At 41.3% G+C, this 18,896-nt stretch overlaps 1 protein-coding gene across 2 annotated transcripts in view; it reads left to right on the forward strand.

Annotated features, from left to right (window-relative positions):
- Positions 1-18,896, forward strand: part of SYNE1 (spectrin repeat containing nuclear envelope protein 1) — a 475,430-nt gene that overhangs the window by 317,234 nt on the left and 139,300 nt on the right. For both annotated transcript variants that reach the window (XM_034765383.1, XM_034765382.1), the window contains exons 93-95: positions 9,512-9,679; positions 12,104-12,265; positions 14,384-14,578. In XM_034765383.1, coding sequence (XP_034621274.1) covers positions 9,512-9,679; positions 12,104-12,265; positions 14,384-14,578 — 525 coding nt within the window. The remainder of the gene's footprint in view (positions 1-9,511; positions 9,680-12,103; positions 12,266-14,383; positions 14,579-18,896) is intronic.

Here is an 18,896-nt window from a genome sequence, read left to right on the forward strand (position 1 = left end):
ATCTAAGCAGTAAAAGGAGGAAAGTTCCACAATCAAGTGGGTTACTTACAAAATGCTTAGGTTCCTATTCACATGAGTTTATAACCTAAACAAGCTAAATAACCTTGCCAGTTCAGATCATAATAAATGTCTAGGAATGTACAAGGAGAGAAGATAGGCTAAATATGCCAGACTGCAGCAATTCTGGTCCTAAATGTAAGTAAAATAATTTATAGTCCATGCAAAACTTTACAGGGAGCTAAAGTAAAGATTTTTAAATGAGAGTAATATGCTAAGAGAGCAGTGTTCCTGGGAGAGTGTGATCTGCTGCATCCTAGAAACTGAGCAGGAACTCCAGGAAATTGTAGTAATCTAACCTTGAAAGAAATGAAGGCTTTTACAGAATAATTCTAAGGGCTTGTCTACATGGTGGTTTAGTCTGTACTAGAGGGGCGTAAATTTTCTTCAATATGTGTGGACCCTGCTAGTGTGCACTAAAAGTTCCTTAGTGCATGTTAAAGTAGTGCTGTTTGAATTGTGACTACATTTACACACATGAGGGAACTTTTAATGCATGCCAGCAAATCCATGCAGACCAGTTAGTGTGCAACACGCTAATGTGCACTAGAATTTCCACCTCTTCAGTGTGGATTGACATACCATGTAGACATTTAGCCCATGTAGACATGGGCTAAATCTTTCTGGTCAACACTATGTGCAGTAGAAAGGGGTAATTTTAGTTGTTGGACACCATGTAATTTTCTTTTAAAAATTACTGGAAATATTTAGTCCAGAGGAAACATGAAATGGTAGGCCAACTCTGTTTCTCGTACTGCTCCCCCTATTTTAGTCCCAAAGGTTCTCTTGCATATCTCAGTGGACACCATGATAAAGACTAAGGAAAATAATCACAATTATTAATCATGGTTGTATTATTATTACAGAAATAAAGAGACAGGCCAATTATATATATTAAGAATCTTAAATCCAGTTAAATTCCACTAATTCTCAGTTTAACAAGGTTTAGCCCTTGTTTCTGCTCCAGGAACACATGGTCTAACCATGCAAGTGATTAACAGGAGAAACTGTTAGTATTTTACATTACAACAGCAATTTCATATCCCAATCAAATCATAACAAGAGTTTAAATCTAATCCTTTGGCTGTGACTTAGTTAACCTTCTCTCACCATCCATGTTCAAGTCTTGGGGAGCTTTTCCTTGAGTTAGTTTCTTCTTGAATATTCTCTGTTTTTCTTATCTGTCTGTGGCAGCTTGCTAGTAGAGATGGACAGGATGAGTTGTGGAGTGTTTGCTCTCAAAGCAGGGTAGCATAGGGTGTTTGCTTGTGGTGCTCACTTCAGTTTTTTATACCCTTCTCCTTCCTATTTTAATGAAATTATAGGAAAACACACCTCTTTCTGCCTTGTTTAGATGCAGAGTTGGTTGCTGTTACCCTTTCACTGGCTCCGAGCCTTGGGGGTTGGCTTAGGTGACACCTTCAGTTCTGAGTATGCAGTCTGCCTAATGAATATGCAACATTCTTTAATTACCTTTGTTCTTCTTATGGTGGGAAAGTATCAAATAACTGTTAAAGTTAGTTTTAACTTAATTTATTGAATCCATTTTCTGAGATATTCTTTCAATTTCATTAGATTTTGACAGGAAATTAAATTCTGTTTTCAAAAAGTCCAGACACTCCTGTTCCTTATATACAAGGTTTTAATTCTCAAAACAGTCTTTAAGAATTATCTAAATTTTTATATCTTTTTTTTAATAATTAAAAAATTGACTCATAACAATTTTTGGAGAGATGATTCTTGTCTTCCAGAGACCTGGGGGAGGGATTTTATGTACACTGCCAGTATTAATTAATTCCCTTTTCTGTACATAAATGGCTTCCTGCATTAGTAATTAGTTTAGCAAGGTCCTTAGATTCCATGTTGGTACATCAAGTTTTTTACCATTTATATAGCAGTGATATTAGAAGCTTTGCATTTACTAACATATGCATTTCACAGAATGTTTGCCATTTTAACATTTAAGAAACAAACAAAAGTATAAAATATCTCTAACTACACTTGGGTTTTTTTTCCTAAAGCTTTAAAACACAAGAAGGGTTTTTCTTTGGAAATAAATGGTTCGCGAAACAACAAAGTATGTAAAACATTTACATTTTAGGAAACCAAATGCAGGGTGGTGTTGTCAGAACAATAAGCCCTCTTTACCTTTGGATTTATTGTTCTGACAACATCACCCTGCATTCGTTTTCCTAAAACATAAATGTTTTACATACTTTGTTGTTTCGTGAACCACACTCCTTAGAATTACAATTGTTTGTTAAACTGCTTTTAAATATTTTGTACAAAGCACAAATTTCAGTAAAAACTAGATCTTTTAAATATAGCACAAGTGAAAATAATATAAAGTTAAAGCAAGGTAAATTTTAAAACACAGCTTTTCTGAATTTGCATAAACACTCTTAGGGTCATAAAATCTTCTTAGCTATAAAGCCATGTTTATCATCCTTGGGAGTTTTAAAGTAGAAGCCTCCCCACATTTCTTTGGTTAGCTTGAATATTTAAAATAATTTAGTAAACAAAAATATATGCATGTGAGGTACTTTTCTCCAAGCATCGTATGTATGAAAGTAATTTAAAAATATATTGTAAGCTTCACTAAAGGCACAGGCAAGTTTAATGATAAAATTAATAATATTTTTGCATCAATATTGAGGTCTCTCCCCTACAACTATCAGCCTGGCGATATTTCATAGTTGGTTAAATAAGGTTTTAGCAATAGCTCAATGAGAGAGAGAGAGAGAGATTTTCCAGTGCATCTTAAGGAAGTAAATGTCTACGCTTTTTCAGTTTAAAGATGGAATCCTTTTAAATGGAGAAGTCTAGGTAAGAGCACCTCACTGCAGTGATCATGTAGGGCAGTGTTTCTCAACAACTGGTCTGTGGACCAGCGCTGGTCCCTGAGACCTCCCAGTTTAGAAAGGCAGCTAGTCCGGTCTGTGGTATCAAAAACACTAATCTAAAGCTACCATTCTAGATCTGCTGTCCCAGTTTGGTAGTAGTTAATTACTGCCCCTCACTGTGGACCGTATGGAGCGGGCAAACCCCAGTGGAATCATTGAACACTGGATACATTATTTCTACATCAGGAAATGTTGCGTTTCAGGAGAGGCATGATGTCTCTCTAACAACCAGCATAGAGGTAGTGTGTCTGCTGTGCTACCACTTATAATAGGATAGTGTACAACCCCCTTCCTTGCTCAGTCAGCCAGCTTTTTGAGGATAGCTTATGCCCAAGGCACTTGGAAGAAATACTATGCAGTTGTGCTAGTACTAGACAGGAGGGAAATATAGGACAGGAAGCTTCTTGGTACCCTTCCACTGATTATGGAAGAGTCCTATAGACCAGTGGCTCTCAACCTTTCCAGACTACTGTACCCCTTTCAGGAGTCTGAATTGTTTTACATGCCCCCAAGTTTCACCTCACTTAAAAATCACTTGCTTTCAAAATCAGACAAAAAAAATACAAAAATGTCACAGCACACTATTACTGAAAAATTGCTTACTTTCTCATTTATACAGACGCTCCCCGGGTTACGCAAACCTGACTTACGGAAATCCAGACTTATGGAAAAAGTTCCGTAAGCTTTTCTTTTCTTTTCTTTTTTTTTTGCATAATTGTTGGAGATACGTTCCCGACTTACGCAAAATTCGACTTACGCAAGGAACGGAACGCTTGTGTAAGTCGGGGAGCTTCTGTACCATATAATTCTAAAATAAATCCATTGGAATACAAATATTGTACTTACTTACATTTCAGTGTATAGTATAGCAGTATAAACAAGTCATCGTCTGTATCAAATTTTAGTTTGTACTGACTTCAGTAGTGCATTTTATGTAGCTTGCTGTAAAACAAGGCAAATATCTAGATGAATCCTAGATGAGTTGATGTACCCCCTGGAAGACGTTTTCCTATGCTCAGGGGTACATGTACCCCTGGTTGAGAACCACAGCTATAGAATGTAATAGCCACCTTATAGAATTCAATACAGAATCCTCCCCCCACCCTACACACACGAGTAGTATTCTATAGGATGTTTCAGTTTAACCTCTAGAGAGGAGATAATTCTGTATTAGTTTCTATAAATATTTTTGAGTAATTTTTATAGATCCTACTTAAGTTTCTGTAATGGTCCCTTGGTTTCATCCCTATTAAACATCATGGACCTATTACAAAAGGGGTACTTTTTCACACCTGCACGGTGCTAACCACAATCTGGCCCCAAAGGTCTGTTTGATTGGATTCAGTTTTATAAAGTTATGGGAGATCCCTTGCTAAAAGGCTACAAACTACTGGTGAAAATAGAAACAAGATCATGTCTCATCCTGGAGTGCGATCCCGAACAGTGAAGAGTTGTATCACTTCTTACCCTGTAACCCCCTGTACTGTGGCTCTCTGCCTGGGACACCCACAGTCAGCAACAAGCATCATGATGATTAAGCTGCTGTTGGTTGTTCGTTTTCATTTATATCCAGTGATTATTTCAGTGTAATCATTGCATTGAAGACTGTATGCTTTAGCAAACAATTTAGATTTGCTGTGTTACTATATGCACTACGAAAGTCAAATAAAATTCAGTCTCCTGCTCTGTTTGAAAAAAAAAATGCATGCACTTTATGTCCATGTATTAGGCAGCTCTGGTCCAATGCTTTGGATCCTGCCTGCAATACCACAGACTTCCACTGGTCTCCATCAACCTTGGTTAACGAGTGGTAAAGTTACTCCACATTCTCTCTAGCCCCACATTGTCCCAAAACATGTGTTCTGAAATGTCCAGCCTTTTCCTGGAACAATCAGAGGAACATTAAACTTTGTTGCTCCTTGAAGAATCAGTATTCAAGAGTTTGCTATTTTTATTGGAGTTACCAAACATTTCAGTTTAAACACAGCATTGGACTGTTTAGATTAAAAATAAAACAAGTTTATTTAATTAAGAGAGATGTAAATGAGTACAAGTATAAGGTTTAAAGTCAGAAATGGTTACAAGAGAAATAAAGATAAAACATTTTCAAGTAACTAAAACTTAACAAGCTCGACTTGGTTCTAGGTAAAATCCTCAATACACCTTTCCTTCAAGATGGCTGACCAAACTCCGATCAGGATCTAGCTCCCAAAGTCAAAGGGCTGGTACCTTTTGTCTTCTTAGATGAAAGATAACTTGGGGTTTCTTAGCCCCTCTCTTTTATAGTCCTGTGAATCTTTTGAAATTTCTTCTTCTGAAGAATACCTCCAGATAAGTGTCTATCCAGCTGGAAGGTAGGCAAAATGGAGTCTGTCTTGAAGGAAGTTTCCTGATGATTCTTCCTCTGCTGGAGATGTCTACTACAATGCAAATTTTTTTAGTTCCTCCCCCCTCCACTTCAAATGAATGAACACGTGATTGTCAGTTTCCTCCCCTGCTGTGATAATGTGTGGTTTGCCTCTGCCACTTGTTAGCTTGGTGAGTCTGTTTACAGTACATGTAAATACATTATCATTGTCTTTCAAAATACTATGGAAGTAACTCCCAGGTGGGGGAAACCACATTTCTTTCCTAGGCTGGGGTAATTTCTGCTTGGCTGGCAAACATATGTTAAGAATTATAATTTCAGTTTATGTCCATAACTGCATCAGTTGCTTGCACCTACATTACACAAAGATGTTAGTAAGCAGTGAGTCATGAGCTTTTCATTGATGCCTTGCACTACACTTACCAGGTAAATTTCATGACATTAAAGAAGTGCGGTACACATGAACTGGTTAAGCCAGCTGCTGTTCATCACCGCTATCTGGGTGCCTTTTGTCCTCTGCCTTTGGGCTGTTCTTAATATCACAGGTCATGAGCATAACAATGGCAATGCCAAGATACTACTTATAATTGACCAAAATACAAGTGTATAAATACTAAAAAGATGTCCCAAAACCTAGGTTTGCGGTAAATTGACACTTGTACATTTAAAAAAAAAAATTATATCAGTTGCTCACTAAATACAGCAGCCCTTAGGGCTGCTCTAAAGAGATCAGAGCTAAAGGAGAACAACACCAAAAATATTAAATATGGGTATAAGCATAATTTTTAACCCCCCAAAGGATTTTAAAAGTTCTTACGGTGTACAAAGTTTCTGTAACAGATAGCAACCGCGTCATGCAATTTGTTTTGAAACATAAGGAAATTAAGCAAATAGTTTGTTCCTCATAGGCCCAGTTCTGTGAGATGCTCAACTCCAACTGAAGCAAGTGGGTGTGGAGATGCTCCACACTGGATTCAAAGCACTCCACACCTCATGGGAATACATCCTAATATTGTGTGTATGTTATTCATAAAGAGACTCTTACTTGAATCGGTCTTTTGTTTGTATGTCTGTGATATAAACACAGACCGTATATCAGCATGCTAGCATGCACTGCAGTTATGAAGGAGGAAGCAATAACAGAAAGCCCCTTTTGGCTTGAAGTTTCTTGTACTTATTCTTTATTCAACATTTTTTTTTTCATTTGGTTCAATTTTTTAGATCTAAAAGCGGGGCAGGGCTTGAACTGGGAAAGCTGAAGGGTTGACACGCACCCATTCTGGCTACAATGAGTCTTGTAATCCAGCACCAACACCGGGCCACAGTTAACATTTTCTCTCCCTGTCCAGGACTTAGTTAACAAACCTTCATCATCTCTCACCCTCATGAAATCTAGACAACAGCCCTTGTCAGATTCATTATGAAACCAAAATATCCCCCCACCCCCACCCTTAAATAGGGGAAACATCATAAGGAAGCATCAGTGCTGCTCTTGCTTTTGGACAGTTTCCACAGAGGAAAAAGGAGGTGATGTTAGACTTCCATCCCTGTGCAGGGAAAGAATTTTTTATATATAAAGCACACCAAAAATACACACTAACCGGAAAACCCTGCCAAGATTGATTGTGCTTAAATCTTTCTCTCCTTCCTTCCCACCTCTCTGTCACTACTGAAATCTGACAACAGCAGCTGACGCACTGTGAACGCGTAGAATTTACTAAAAGGGGGAAAGGGACTGGTTCAGTTCAGTTCAGTTTTCCCTCTCCATCCTTCCTTATCTTTAACATCAAGTCCTTCATCCTGAAACCATCATTAGAAAGTCTCAGAAATAAGTCAGCTGTCAAGGCTATGCAGGTAGGCAGGAAGGTCCAGTGGAGACCTGAGTTCAAGTCCCTGCTCCACCACAGACTTCCAATGTGAAGCTAGGCAAGTCACATAGTAACTTTGTTCCCCATCTGTAAAATGGGGATAGTATTTCCCTACGTCACAGGGTGTTGAGGCTAAATGCATTAAAAGATTGTGAGGCTATAGAAATGGGGGCCTATAAGTACCTTAGTTGGACAGATCTCATCTCCCTGACAGGAGAGAAGATATGATGACTACTTACCAGTATGAGCATAGATGGCAGAGTCAGGACTTCAGTTATTTTGAAGTGACTTTGACTCAGCTATGCTTGTGCTCTGTACTACGATAACTTTCCACAAACATTTGAACAATTTTGTCCATTTTTATTTATTTCTTTATTTGCTCATCAGCTATTCAAGAAAGGACTAAACCATTTGTTTTAGATTAAAGAATAAATTGTTCCCATGTTGCATGCCAAGTTTCAGCTTGAGCTTTGTAACATGTGAGCCAGCAATATATTCATTCCTAACTGATCAGAAGATATTCCAAATTCTTATGAGGAAAAGAAGGAAAACATTTCTACAATATTCTGTGATATTAAACCGTAATTTCAAAAATGGAATATATCTAACTCATGTATGTGTACAAATAAATAGAAATGTCCTTTGGCAACAAGGAGCTGTTGCCTTCATGAGATACAACACATAGTTTCAGTCCCTTATTTCTAAATTCATACTCTTCTATACTATTTTCAGGCTTATTACAATACATTAAATGTTCAAAAATAAGAATTTTGTTAATTAAATAACATTTGTTATTACCAATAAATATGACACAATTAAAAATACATATTACCATGGTTATGTTTCCTCCATATTTAAGCAGAATTCCCCACTGAATTCAACTGAATTCCCTCAAATGATTACAAATAGAGGACACAGCATGGCCCCATATTTATTTTTGTAAATGATTTCTCAAGCTTATTTATTAAGCTACTCCTTTGAAATCTAAGACTTGGATCCCACACGGAGCTCTGCAGAGGCAGATCTTTGCGCCTCAATGCAGTCTCATGGAATTCAGGTGGGGCTCTACATGGGGACAGGAGTCTATCAGTGTGGAGCTCTCTGAAGGACTGGGGCCAAGCCATTAGAAAAAGATATGATGTGAAATAATGGACCTGAACCCTGGTTTAGGTTATATGGATGTAAATCAGGAGTAACTCTACCGAAGGCGATACCAATAAAGTAATCAGTAATTGTTGAACTGGTGTATAATAAATGAGATCAAAATCAATCTTTAACTGTTTTATGGGAGACACCAGGTTAAAAGTCATGGACTATATCCTGTAGCCCTTTATTCCAAATTCAGTCAAAACTCCCACTGAATTGAGTGGGAATTTTGGCTGGTTAGGGAACACAGGTTTTGACCCCTTCTAGTTCAAAGGAACTCTTTACCTGTGTTATTGGTGACCCCCTAGGTTATAAAAACTGAGTGATCTTTTAAAAGCATCACTTATTTTTCCTACTTCTGCTCAATGTATGTCTGTTTCTTTGTACCTTTCAGACACTAACCTATCATTTTAACTGTCGTTCGCAGCCAGTTACACTGTCTGCTTTGCTTACACTAGCAAAGTATTTCCCAAAGTGTGCTGCATACCAGGGGAGGGGGCAAATTGTTACAATCAAAGTGGGTTGACATTTAACAATACATTGCAGGGTAGGTGTGATTGGTTTCATTTTCCCGAGTGGAGCCTCAGCCTCCCAAAGTTTAGGAAAGGATGTGCTCACACAATATGGAGGAGTCTGGATTGCTTGTTTGACTGATTCTCTTCCTATCTCTCTAACCGCTCCTTCAGTGTCTCCCTTGGTGACTCCTCCTCCCCTTCCCTCTTTCTGTCACAGTCCCTTGGGGCTACGTTCTTTGCCACTTCTACGCCTTATTCCTGAGTGATCTCATCCACTCTCATAGCTTTGACTGTCGTCTCCTCACATTTGACTCCCAATTCTAGCTCTCCAGCCTTGGCTTTCCCCACTCTGTTCAGACTTGAGTTGCCCTCCTGGCCTTTAGCTCAAAGACAATAAGGCAAAAACACATCATGTTCTCTCCCAAGTGCTCCCTTCTCCACCATGGTAGAGCTCCAAACCGTATGTCAGCAGTTTTGCTTAAACCACTGTGCACCACATTTTAATGTTTGTATGTTTGTTTATTAAAAAAAAAAAAAAAACATCTTGGCTGTCCATAGATTTATATCCTAGAGTAGCTGTTAAGGGAATATAATTACAGCAAGGTGGTATATTTTTTTGTTTTGAAAGTGCAATGTTGTGCTTGATGCTCGTAGGACATTGCTTATTACCAAGCCTTATCTGCTGAACAGTTGCAGACAGAAGCTGCCAAGATTCAGCCCAGCACATCATCCACTCAGGAGTTCTATGAGCCAGGCTTAGAGTCAGCTGCCAATGCCAAACTGGATGATTTGCAGCGTTCTTGGGAAACACTGAAGAATGTGGTAAGTCCTTGAATGTAGAGGTATCAAAACTGACCTGTGGTATGTCCATTTCGTAGGAGTAAAATGCAAACAACTCATTTACCTCAGAGGTGCAGCTCTACATAATACTTCTCAATGCTTTTTGGCCTAAATGCTGGATTCATGTGGCAACAAGAACTGCCAGTCCCACATGGTATTATACCATGCTGCATATATACGATAAAGGCAGGCTGTGGCCAGAGTGAATGAGGATGATGGACTATCAGAGAACACACAAGGGCATGATTTGCATAGGTACTTCTGATTCACTACTGGTGTGGAAATAGGTGTCTGAACGGTAGATGCTGAATCTTGGAGGGAACCCTGTGGCTGAGTGTCTGCACTCAAGAGCTTAGCAGGGAGTGCATGTGGGGAAGCCCTATTCTCTCCATCACCTCCATTGGGGCTTATTATTATTTATTTGTGGCATGTAGATGCCCCAATGAGGAATTGAGGGCCCCTTTGTGCTAAGCAGTGCAATGCAAAGATAGAGTGTCAATTCTTTGAGGTAGGGGCTAAGTCTGAGAGACAATGGGTGAACACAGCAAACAGATGGGGAACATATGATTGTGCTTGGTATGATGGCCAGTGGTCACAGTGTAATAGCTGTCCGCCCATTTTCAAGTGTTTGTAGGCAGTATGGCAAAGGTGAGTTTTGAGGAGAGATTTGTGGAGACTCTGATTCAATTAACAACTGTGCCAAAGCCAGGTTCAATATTATCCCTATTTTTGCTGGACATCCTGGCATTTACCCTACTTACTTGCACTGCGGGGGAGGAGGGGGAGGTAGGTGTGTATACATTACTTGCAGTTGGTCTATATTATGCCATTTTCCCTACTTATTTAAGCCCTACTTTTTGAAAGTCTGTTGCAAAATAAGGCCATTTGTAAGCCAGAAAATGTGAGTAAGTCATAAATGATGATAGCTCCCTCTAGAAACACCAACTATCATTAATGCCCAAATTCTTCTTTGGTAGTTCTGTGACTGAAGGTATACCGTTCCAAAGGAGGCTTGAGTAAAGATGGGCATGTACCATCCAAAGTGCTAAGGAAAAAAAATTATTTCAATCTGTTCTAAGCCCACAGGACTTTATTCCAACTATGAATTGAAATAACCCTGCACAAAAATCCACACATCCTGTATGGGATGGCAGAGAAAGTCCAGGGATCCTGTTTCTGAGGATATGTCTACACTACATTCAGAGGTATGATGGTAGCTCATGTAGGCATACCCAGGCTAGCTTTGATCTAGCTAGTGCAGCTAAATACAGAAGTGAGGACACAGTGCCGTGGACCTTGGCACACATGAGGAACGTGAGTACACACCCAGGGTTCCTGGCAGGTTTGTGCAGCTCACACAAAAGCCCACGCTGCCAAGTCTTCATTGCTATGTTTAGCGGCGCCAGCTGGATTAAAGCTAATGCGAGTTTGCCTACCCAAGCTGCAGTCAGGGCCGGCTCCAGGCACCAGCCCACCAAGCTTGTGCTTGGGGCGGCACCTGGAGGGGGGCAGCGCAGTGCGGTGCTCCGGCCACCGGGGAGAGCGGAGCCGCAGTGGGCTCGCCACCCTCCCCCGGCACTCTGGCCGCCGGGGAGAGCGGAGCCGCGATGGGCTCGCCGCCCTCCCCCTGGCACTCTGGCCGCCAGGGAGAGCGGAGCCGCGATGGGCTCGCCGCCCTCCTCCTGACACTCTGGCCGCCGGGGAGAGCGGAGTCCCGGCCAGCTAGCCGCCCTCCCCCCGGCGCTCCGGCTGGTCGGGGAGAGCGGCCTGCGGCCGGGCTCAGTGCCCTCCCCTGCCACACTGGGGGGGGGGGCGGCGAGAGGGGGCAGCAGGAGGCTTTTTTGCCTGGGACGGCAAAAAAGCCAGAGCCGGCCCTGGCTGCAGGCACGCCTCTGATTGCAATATAGGTATATCCTGAGAAGGACTGGATCAACCTGACGTATTTATGCACAGCAGCAAAGCCCAGTTATCCAGTAATGTACAAACATAGCCCATGCTATACACTTTTCCCCGGAGTTTCACTTACGTGGTATTAATTCGAATTCTTGCTAGAGACAGAGTAGCTATTATGTGGAATGTGGAACCATGCCTGTAGCAATTTATGCACATGGCATGTTTGTGTACATACAGCCCAGAATGTGGCAGGAGAAATGTGTTTAGTTTTCACCCTTTTATTAAAATAAGGGGGGTTAGGCATAGAAACTAGAATTTGGCCAACAGTGACTAAACATCCTTAGTATGACTGTTTTGCTATATAATTTATATTTTTAAAAACTGGTATTGCAGACCAAGCTCTTGGCTTAGTGTCCCATGAAAACCATGGATGTAGGAGGGAGAAGAGAGGAATGAGCAAAAACTTACTTCAGGAGACAGAATATCTGCTTACAGCTTTCTTTCTTTCTTTAGATAAGTGAGAAGCAGCGCACCCTCTATGAAGCTCTTGAACGCCAGCAGAAATACCAAGACTCACTCCAGTCCATATCCACAAAAATGGAGACCATTGAGGTGAAGCTGAATGAAAGTTTGGAACCTGGCAAGAGCCCAGAGAGCCAGATGGCTGCACATCAGGTAAAACTAACTAGCTACAGCTTTTGTTGAATTAAATGGCTGTATTATTACTCACGGAATGCTTCACAAAAACATGCAGGCTGATCGAAACGTTGCTTTAAAATGTAATTTTTTTATTTAGGAAAGAGCTCCCTGCAGACTGCTTCTCCTCTTAAATTCCCCTCTGTTATGGCGATAGGACAAGATTTACAAAGTGACACAAAAAAAAAAAAAAAAAGAGAGAGGGGCTAGACCATCGTTTTCAGCAAAGCACAGTGTGTCAGTCAGTGCAGCATTTGGCCGTTCACAATGTTTAAATTTGCCAGTTAAGGGAAGAGAAGACTATAACTAGTTTGGGTGTATTTTAATCAGTTTCATTCTGATTTTTGGCTTGTTATAAGCACAGATGATGGTTATCTTAGGAAATGAGGCTCTGAAATAATAAGACTGTATAATAACCATTTTGTTCTGATAGCCACGCAACAGATCTTCCTCCGTGCACATTTCTAACCTTGACACAAGTGATAAGAGCACAGGGGAAGCAAAATAATAGAGTTGAAATCTCCCATGTAGATCTCAGAGTAGGATTTTTCCCTTAGCATATACAACTTTACTGTCAGAGCAGTGGGCTATACCAGTATTTTCATTTTTGACTCATTTTATCAGGGTTCATACTCAGCTCCTTAAAGCTTCAAATTAAAATCTGGAAAATTTCCATGCCACAGAAATCTGGATGGCCTGTGCCACCTGGAGATATTTGCACTCACAAGTGAACAAAGTCCATAGGGTAGGAGGGTAGATGATGCTAGAGAGGACGCACTTGTCCCACCCCTTCATGTGGGAAGGAGGAAGATGCAGTGTCCCACCCACCTAGTCATTCTATTTAAAAATGGGTTCTGTTTAGCCTTTCAAAATTATTTATCCCAAGGAAAAAAATTATGGGCCTAATTATCTGCCCACATTTAATCCACCCTCCCTTTTTGTGCTCACAAAGTAATTGACATGCAGTTTGCTATTTAGACATGCCTCTGACTGGGACTGTTTATCAAATTGTTAGATATATAAATTACATAATTTGCATCCCCAAATAATTGTGGAAACAAAACTGTGGATGCAGAAAGGTTGCAAAAATCTGGACCCAGACATTCTTCTGGGTTGCATATGTTTTCTAGCCATGCTCTGACAAAAATAGCATAATAGAGAATTGAACTCCCATTGTAATGGAAAACCCTTCCAGTATGTCCTGTTAGTGAACAGTATTAAAACTGCACACTTCAGACAATTAAAACTAGACTTAACAAAATACTAGTTCAGAATGTGGCAACCTGCCTGCTTAGCAGCTACTGTAGCTGAGTGCTCCAGGTACTTCAGGAACTCCAGTCAAATACTGGATTCAGTACAAGCCCTGGTCCTGATCTCCAAAGCAATCTATGAGTTAGTATCAAGCTGTCTAAAGAGCCACCTTTCCCTTCAATGGGAGCGTTGTGCAATTAAGGAACACAGAATTTGGTTCTTTTGTAATTAGAGCCCAACAAACTTTTCTGGATCTGACGCATCCATGCAGAGGGGCTGGCAAGGGGCCGTCCCCTACTGATTTGCCTGGAAGATGGGCTCTAAAATGGGAATGGTAGAAGGAAGTCCCTATGCAGCATAGAGGCATCTTCTGAATGTTTGTGTCTGGGTGGATGTTTTCAGTTCCTCCTTAAAACTAAAACCCACTATAATTTTAGGTGAATTGAATTTTCTGGATGGACCCATGTCACAGCCATATTTCAAATAATATTGTCTTCTCTGTTTGCTATAGACAACCTTTTGTACAGCCTTAAATGTTTGCTGTGGAGCTCAAGCTCACTTATAAAATTTCCTACAGATTGCTAATAATTATATACTTGAAATCCACGTTTAAATTACAGGTGTAATGATCCCCAAATAAGCATAGAAATGAAAGCTCCAATCTTTCTAGCCCCTTGATCTTGAAGAGTAAAATATGATAAACTGCATTGCAGTAAGTTCTGTTTTAACACATTTGCACTCACTTGGACCACTTCAATTTAGTTTCTTATACCAGTATATGTTTCTTTACATTTTTTTCTCAATAAGAAATTAACCAATTTGTCTGTCTGCTTCTACCTTGAATAGGCTTTGATGGATGAGATTCTGATGTTACAAGATGAAATCAGTGAGCTTCAAACATCATTAGCAGAGGAACTGGTGTCAGAATCACTGGACACAGATGCTGCTGATCAGTTGGCTTTGCAGTCCACGCTCACTGTCCTGGCAGAGAGAATGGCCACTATTAGAATGAAAGCTTCAGGAAAACGACAACTGCTAGAGGTACACGAGAACTTTGAAAGGATTTTTTGTTTCTTGCCCCACATTTCTGATTCTGAAAACTGCTTTTAGCATATTTAAAGAGACATTTAAGATATTTTTTCTTCCAAAGACTTCAGTTGCTGCAACATTCCACTCTGCTGATATCACAATGTGTACTTCAGTGTATGTAAAATGCTACAAGAGAGATCTTGTGCTACTGTACTCTTCTCTGGGTTTTTGCCATGTTGATAATTGTTTTTACTTTCCTCTTACCCCCTGACCACCCAGCTTCTATCCTGATTGATCCTCTGTTCCTCCTTCCCTTCTATTTTAGGTAATTCTCCCCAAACTTTAGTTCAGCTTCAGTCTGATTTCAGTTTTTCATTCTTTCACATTGAGAAACTTACCACAAACATCCCATTAACCAAAGTGCCAGCCTGGTTCCCACCATAATCACAGTACTAGATATTTCTGTTTCCCTCCCATTAGCCAAAGCAACACACAGAGATCCTTTTACTCTTAGGCAATCCTCCCCTGTACCTGCTAATCAAAGGACCAACTTTATTCCTTCTGTCCCTTCTGCCTCCTCTGTGTATTAACTTCAGTATCAGCCAATTTCTCTTCTCTCATTTTTAGAAAAACTCCCCATTCACCAAGCAGAATTTCCACAAACATCCGCCCCTTTGACTCCTCTCACTTCAAGTTGCTCTGAAAAAATTGCAATATAAGTTTGCAAATTTATTGTTCCTCAGTGACTTCCAGTTCAGAGCTGGCAGCCCTGAAACGTCACTCTAGGATATTGGTGGCAAACAATGTAGTTTCCAGCTCACATATCACCACCAGTAATAAAAAATTTTCAGGCTTTAAAAGCCTGACCCTTGGCTACACATTCCCATCCCTATTGTCTTCATGGGATCTTCAAAGGAGTTGTACATGTTACCTGGGGGGCAAAATGTAACTCTGTAGTTGGAAGCAGTAAACTGTAATTTTTATCATTACATAAGCAGGTATGATTTTTAATACCAACAGGAAGCAGAACTATTGTGTAATAAGGTGACATTCTTAGTCACTGTTCAGAGTAGAACCACATTTTAAGGAATTATTAGCCAATCACCCTTAAATACTCCCAGTTAAATGAACACTGGACCAACCCCATTTTTGCTTTCTTCTCGCTTTCCCTTCCACCAAGGAAATGCTCCTCAAACCTTGATTAATTTTTTTTAGCAATTCAGTCCCTAATCGCAGGGAATAAGAGCATCAAAACACCCCATTCAGTGGTCAAGCATAAAATTTTTTAATTAGCCTTAGTTAATACTTAATTAGTTCAGTATTTAATGTTCCCTAGATATTATACTTAACTCAGAAGAAGTAAAATAAAGTAAATGCTACACATACTGAGATAGTATTATCTAAGGTAGGGGCAGGCAAACTTTTTGGTCTGAGGGCCGCATCAGGTTTCGTAAATTGTATGGAGGGCCAGTTAGGGAAGGGGGTCGTGACCCGGCCCCCACCTCCTATCTGCCCCCTCCCCTGGACTCTTGCCCCATTCAACCTCCCCTGTTCCCTGACGGCCCCTCTGGGACCCCTGCCCTATCCACACACCCCCGCTTGCTGTCCCCCGACGGCCCCCCAGACCCCTGCCCCATCTAACCCCTCCTCTCATTCCTGACGGCCCCCCCGGGACCCCTTCCCCATCCAACAACCCCTTCTCCCTGTCCCCTGACTGCTCCTGGAACCCCTGCCCTGACTGCTCCCTGCCGCCCCATCCAACCCCCCCTCCTTCCTGACTGCCCCCTGGGACCCTGCTCCCATTCAACCCCCTGTTTCCCCCCTGACCACCATCCACACCCCCGCCCCCTGATCACTACCCTGCCTTCTATCAAATCCCCCTTACCGCGCTGCCTGGAGCACCAGTGGCTGGCAGCACTACAGCCGCGCTGCCCGGCTGGAGCCAAGCCACGCTGCTGCCGCCACGCAGCACAGATGGGTCAGGCCAGCTCTGTAGCTGCGCTGCCCCAGGAGCTCACAGCCCCACGCCCAGAACATTGCGCTGGCGGCAGAGCGAGCGAGCTGAGGCTGCGGGGAAGGGGGAACAGCGGGGGAGGGGCTGGGGGCAAGCCTCCCAGGCCAGGAGCCCAGGAGCCGGGCAGGACGGTCCCACGGGCCAGATGTGGCCCACGGGCTGTACTTTGCCCATCCCTGATCGAAGGTGATACTAGAATGTTTTAAGGACAAGGACTTTACATATCTTACACAGGAGTCCAGCTAACCAAGCTGGAAGTTAAGGGATGGAGTGAAAACTGAGGAAGAAAACAGTTTGAAAGAAATGGCATTCATACACTGTTCTATTTATGTTGAGTTTTGCAATAAATTGTGTACATGCTTTTTTCAGTTAGCAGGAAGATGGGCCCTTCCATTTTTCTGACTACTGACTTTAACAGAATTAGTTTAAGGCCTTGAAGGCATTTTTAATTTTTTACTAACTGCGTACATTCAGAAATGTTGCGGAGTTTTGCAGATAAGAGAATGCAATCACATTATGAATCTGGCTACAGTCTTTCACATCAGATTACTTTAAATACTGAAGGTTTGGTTCTGTTCTGTGTTGTGCTGTGTCATTTGACATGGTTATACCGCAATCAGAGGTGTGTGTGATTGCAGCACACTCACAAAAGAAATACTCAGACAAGCTTTATGTGAACCAGCGTGGCTAAAAATAGCAATGTAGATGCAGTGGCACAGACTTAAGTGTGAGCTATACAAGCATGCCCAGGACCCTAGATACTCACGTTGCTAGCTCATCTTGCTGCATCTTCGCTGCTATTTTTAGCCATGCTAGCGTGGGTACATCTACCCATGCAGCAGTCACACCTCAGATTGCCGCACAGACATATCCAAGAGGCAGAGCACAGAACTCACAGCCCCGGGGGAGGGGAGAGGAGGCTAACATGGCTTCCTAATCCTGGTCTGCTCTGGAACCCCCAGCATAATTTAGCCCAGGGACCCTGTCTAAATTATGGCAGCTCCTGGGGCTGCCCTGTGTGTAGTAGTGCTGAGTGCTGCAGTTGCACCCTCGGCACACCTCCTGCGACCCCAGGACTTGAAAAAGAGTCCTTAGGAGGCAGCCTTTGGACTCTCCACAGCGCCTGAACTGGGAGAATCCTCTCAGCCAGAACCAGGGCTCTTAGGACCCTTTTATGTACTATAAAGGTCCTGGAACAAGAATGAGGACCTCCCTCTGTATAGCTTGCATTCTGTAGCACTGGGCTGTATGTTTGCTTGATTGCATTTAGGAGATCATAGCAAATAAATAAAAAGAGGCAAGTGGTTATGACTGATTTTACATAAATGCAAGGCCAAATACTGCTCTGTTATACTAAAATATTGATTTTATAGAGTAACAGAGCAAATTTATCCCCCGGTATGAATCCAGTCATTATTTCCAGTCCTGTTTGTACCTACTGAAGAACATCAGTATGTTACTGTGTAATATTTCACAGGCTTAGCCAATGTAGGGTATTATTGCTCTTGTCTTCTGCTATTTTTTCTTCTTATTGTACAGAAAGCAAGCTCTACCTACATCTGTGAGGAATATAAATATAGAAATATTTTTAGAGCGGTGTGATATACAGATTGTACTGCCATGAGTGTGGGATGTCCATGTTACTCCACATGTGGAAGTAACTAACAAGTAAACCAGAACTTGAATAGTGTTAAATTCAGTGTTCTCTGGCTGAGATACTTAACCAACTACAGAATTCTTTCAACAGTCCTGCCATGTAATTAATCTTCTTTAAGATAAAATTAACAAGATAAACATCTAGAAAACTACCCAGATCCTTAACATACGCTGTGTCTAGTATTTGCCTAGCCCCAATAGAACCTGATCCATAACCCAATTAATTCAACGGAAAGATTCCCATTCACTTCAGTTGGCTTTGGCTCATACCTATAGAGAGGAAGTATGAACTCAGTATGTGTCATGGAAATGTTGAGCCAGATCTTCAGCTAGTGTATAGCAACATAGCTCCAGTGACTTCAGTGGAACTACACCAATTTATACCAGCTGAGAATCTGGTTCCTTTTATAATAGAGAATTCAAGGTGTCAAAGAACCCTTTTTGTAGGTGGAAGCACTATTATAAGATTTTCCAGTTGCTATGCAAAAATGGACAAATGATGGCTGGAGAAGTTGTGTGTGAAAGAGAGAGAGACAGACAGAAACATACAATGTATCCGTATTCTTTTAAAAAAGACAGAATACTCTTAATGATGGAATAGTATGGTAATTTTATTTTATTGTACATTCTGCATATAGAAGTTATTGGTTCAAACTTGGT

Source organism: Trachemys scripta, chromosome 3 (genome assembly GCF_013100865.1).
Source record: "Trachemys scripta elegans isolate TJP31775 chromosome 3, CAS_Tse_1.0, whole genome shotgun sequence".
Lineage (NCBI taxonomy): Eukaryota > Metazoa > Chordata > Testudines > Emydidae > Trachemys > Trachemys scripta.